Below are 4,181 nucleotides of genomic sequence, written 5' to 3' on the forward strand. Positions count from 1 at the left end.
ACAGGCAGAGGGGAAGGGAGACGTTGACTTTGAACCAGCCCCTTTGTAGGAGCGGGGCCCCATTGTGGCAGTGATGGTTTTAGCTGGGGGATGTGGAGGGAGTCAGTGGGGTTTCTCGGTGTGTGCTCCCCCGCTACATTTCAATGGGACAAGTTTGGGGGGGCTGTGTGAGGCGCCCAGTTATTGTGCGGGGTCACTGTGCACCGATGGCTGGGGCTTGGCCATCCCTCTCCTTTGGGGCAGAGCCTCCTGCCTGCTGCGGAGGAGGAAGGATGCATCCCACTGTCACCCTCCTTGGTTGGAGCTCCAGACTCGGGCCCAGCTCTGCAGTCTGTAACCCAGCCAGGGATGGGTGGGTTCCTCCTAGGAAAAGGGGAGTACAAAGAAATGTGTCTGTCCTTCCCAGCTCGCTGAGATGATGCCAGGCTGGGGGGGGGGGGGGGGGGGCAGCGATGGACACCTGCTTGTCCTGCCTTTGCTGAGTGTACTGTTTTGGCAGTGGTGTGGCTTGGAGACAAGATTTTAGATTTTAAGAGCATAGGACCACAGATAATATTTTGTTCGCTGTCAGCTCACCCTCTCTCCTGGGGCAAGTGATGGAGAAGTGATCATCGGGGCTGTGCTGGATCACCCTGAGCTTCATGCCTAAGGCTTGGTGGGCTGCAGCCTTGCACGCAGTGGGTCGAGGCTGCGTGGTCAGGAGCCGGCCACAGTCTTCACCCCAGGTCTGTCTGAGGAGGGCTGGGCAGTGGGTTCAACTTCAGAAGCCCCATCCCTGCGAGGAACACCGAAGCTCCTCTGTGGCAGGGCAGTTTGCTTGGCTGCTGGCCTGGGTGGATGGGATGAAGGGCTGGTGCTTCCAAACCCAGCTGAGATGAAGGTCCTGGAAGATGAATTGGTCCAAATCTGTCCCCTCACTAAAAAGGCCTCTGCATTACAGAGCCCGGGGTGTAATTTGGGTATCACCCAGTGTCTGAACACACCACCCAGTTCTCCCTGCTGTTTTACAGCTGGGGAAACTGAGGCACAGACAGGCTGATGCTGAGCACAGACCCTGCACCCAGCCCCAGGCTGTCCTGCGATGGCACAGACACGGTGTCTCAGGACAAATGACTCTTCTGTGCCTGGACATGCAGTGGGCACACAGCTTCCTGGGGGGACCTGAGCTAGGGGATCTTCCCAGGAGGAGCTACTGGGTTTTCCTCAAAGCTAGAGCTTCCCAAAACGCCTGGGCGTGTTCTGAGAGGCTGCTGGGCTCTGAGAACAAAGGAAGGACAAAACTGGGGACCTCGGAGAGGGGGTTGCAAGGCTGGGTTTCCCCAGGGGTGAGCCTTTGGGCTGTCCCAGGTGATTTGAGGTGCGATGCTGCCCACCTGGGGCTGCAGCTGGAGACCCCGGAGCCACCCAGGAGCGGGGCTGAGCGAAGCATCCCCGAGTGTGCCTGGGCGTTTTGGCCATGAGTCAGCACCCACCCTCCAGGCTGCCGAAACCAGGAGGAGATGAGATTGTATCAGCCTGATGGGGGGCTGGTGTGATCAAAGGGCTGGAGGAAGAGCTCAGGCTCCACACAATGGGGGGATGCAATAGCCCTTATCTGCCGGCCCCGCCGAGGTGCGAAGGGCCCGGCCCTGGGGGCAAGGGGTGATGGGGGCGGGTGAGTGCTGGGTGCTGCAGGGCTGGGTGCGGGCAGGCACAGCTCAGGGCTCCCACCCACCCAACCCTTCGCTGGGGGAACCTCTCCTGGCAAACACTGAAAAGCCAGAAAATGAAGTCTGGTTCTTACCAGGTCTGGGAAAAAATCTTGGGAAGGGTTTGGAGGCTCCCCCAGCTGCAGGAGCAGGACCACTCCTCCTGCTATTCCCTGGGGAAGGTTTTGGGATGAGGGACACGCAGCACCCTCCCTCGCTGTCCCCTTGTCCCACCCCGCTCCCGAGAGGAGCACTCCGAGCCGAGGGCCCCACAGCAGGGAGCCTGGCCCCACACCACACACTCGCATGGGTCTCAAACATGGTCATTTAATAAAATCTCCTTTTAAAAGAACTACAATCCATACAACAACGAGGGGTGCAGGAAGAAGGGCAGCAGCCCATGGGTAAGGGAGTAGAGTGCGGGGAAAGGATCTGTGCAGTGACGGCCTTTGCCAGCAGCCCCGATGGGGATGTTCCCACACCACCCACCGCTCACCGGCACAGGGCCCTGCCACTGCTGCCTGCCCTGCCCACGCCTGCCTGCACGTGCAATGCTCCTGAGCGTGCAATGGCTCCCGTGCATGCAACAGCTCCCGTGCGTGCGAGAGGCCACCCGTGTGCAAGAGGTCAGCCCCGTGCAAGTGTGCAACAGGTCACCTGTGGCCGTAACAATCCACGCCAGGGTCTGGACATGAAGCCACATCTGTGAAAAGCAACCCAAAACTCATCCCAGGCCTTACGCTGGACGGGTCACGGCCAATGCACCGGGGAAGCTTTGGGGAATGGCACTGGGCTCTGAGCAAGGACTTGGTCGGGGCTGGCATGCCCAAACGCAGACATGGGCAGTGGAGGGGAGCAGGGGGTCTCTGGAGCCCGGGAAGTGCCTGGGATGGAGCAGTGGAGACTGTACGCTGCCACGGAGGGGTGCCTGGAGAGAGCGCTGGGCTGGGCTCCGCAGGGATGCTGCAAAGGGCATGGGCTCCTTGGGAAAGAGAATCAGCGCAGCAAAGCCGCCATGCCTTGGCTACCCCTCCAGGCCTCCTGAGCCCCCACCAGTCTTGCTCCTTCCTACCCCATGGCCACACAGGCTTAAAACCAAAACCCCAAGCCTTTTTTGAGCATTCACTCCATGGAGGCTTGGGGTGAGAGCCTAGCAAGCACCCAGGCCTGCCGTGAGGGAAGCCTCCCCCCCCACCTCCGCTGGCACAGCCTGGCACAGCAGCACTGTGACTGTCTGCGCGTTGGGGCCTCCGAGGACCAGCACCCCTAGAAGGGGATATAGCCAGTGCCGAGGCCAGGACAGAGCCGCTGCTCCCGGCTGGGGAACGGCCGCGGGGGCCCCTAGCCCCCCAGGAGGGGGATATAGCCAGTGCCGAGGCCAGGACAGAGCCGCTGCTCCCGGCTGGACACTGCGCAGGGTGGCCCCTGAAGGCGCATCCCAGGGAGCAATGACAGCACCTGCCTGAGCCCGCTCCTGCCCTTGGCTCCTGGAGTGGGACCCTGCTGCCAGGGACTGCCTGGGCTGGGGAGGAGGGGGCAGACCAGGCACCAGAGCCGTTAGCGGTGCCACATGCTCTGGGGAACATCTCCGTCCCTGGCAGAGAGGCTCTGGGCTGGCTGGCAGCCCTGTCGCCTTCTCCCCCCAGACACGAGCATGCCTGGACCCCCCTGGCCCCTATCCCTCTCTCCAACCCCCTCTCCAGCCCTTTCCCAGCTGCTGCATCAGACCAGCCGAAGCCAGGGCAGCAGCCCCCTCCTCAAAGCCAAATGCAAGGGGACAGCACTGCAGTCACACCGTTTCTGTGTCAAGGCAGCAGCTGCTCCCCCCCACCGGGGCTGGCGTGTCCCAGAGAGCAGCGAGCAAAGGGCAAGGCAGGGACGCAATCACAGCAGCAAAGAGGACAAGGACGCTGGAAACAGAGGCGATCCCCCCCTCCCATAGCTGTTAGTGGGTGTTTATTGGGCAGGTGTTGAACAGTCTGGCAGAGCAGGGTCCGCACCCCCTCGCCCAGCTGCGGGTGCCCCTCCAGCGTGGCCACCCCGCCGGGCTTCAGCATCGGGCGTACAGTCCGTAGCGAGCTCGGGCAGAGGAGAGGAGGGGTGTTACTGGTGCGACTTGGGGTTGGAGGGGTGTAAGGAGGAGTCGTCAAACAGCGGGTTCCTCACTTCCATTTCTCCGGTCTACGGCGGTGGAGGGAGCGTGATGGAGGGAGGGAAAAGGCAGGAGGTCAGAAACCAGCTGGGGGTTGAGCCGCCCTGTCCCAAGGCGTTTGAGTCTGAACCTCAGCCCAGCAGGGACGAGGAAGGATGGTGGGGGACCTAGTGGGCTGGGATGGGGTGACACACACCAGGACCTTGCCAGCACCCCTGGAAAGGTGCTGCCTTCCCACCAGGAGCAGCCGGGGATGCTGGGATGGGATGATGGTGTAAAAACCCATGGTCCCAGCTGGGATGGGACCCCAAGATGGGACCCCTAGTCTGGCTAGCAGGAAT

The 4,181-nt window shown here is 61.9% G+C and overlaps 2 protein-coding genes across 2 annotated transcripts in view; both read right to left on the minus strand.

Moving 5' to 3' along the window:
• Positions 1-3,745, minus strand: part of LOC104291100 (POU domain, class 3, transcription factor 3-like) — a 10,228-nt gene extending 6,483 nt beyond the window's left edge. The window contains exon 1 of the mRNA XM_009890298.1: positions 3,689-3,745. Coding sequence (XP_009888600.1) covers positions 3,689-3,745 — 57 coding nt within the window. The remainder of the gene's footprint in view (positions 1-3,688) is intronic.
• Positions 3,746-3,750: 5 nt separating this feature from the next.
• The window catches only part of NPDC1 (neural proliferation, differentiation and control, 1), a 31,192-nt gene continuing 30,761 nt past the window's right edge, over positions 3,751-4,181 (minus strand). Inside the window, exon 10 of the mRNA XM_009890299.1 lies at positions 3,751-3,869. Within this exon, the coding sequence (XP_009888601.1) occupies positions 3,792-3,869 (78 nt within the window). The 3' untranslated portion in view covers positions 3,751-3,791. The remainder of the gene's footprint in view (positions 3,870-4,181) is intronic.

Source organism: Charadrius vociferus, unplaced genomic scaffold (assembly GCF_000708025.1).
Source record: "Charadrius vociferus isolate BGI_N301 unplaced genomic scaffold, ASM70802v2 scaffold398, whole genome shotgun sequence".
Lineage (NCBI taxonomy): Eukaryota > Metazoa > Chordata > Aves > Charadriiformes > Charadriidae > Charadrius > Charadrius vociferus.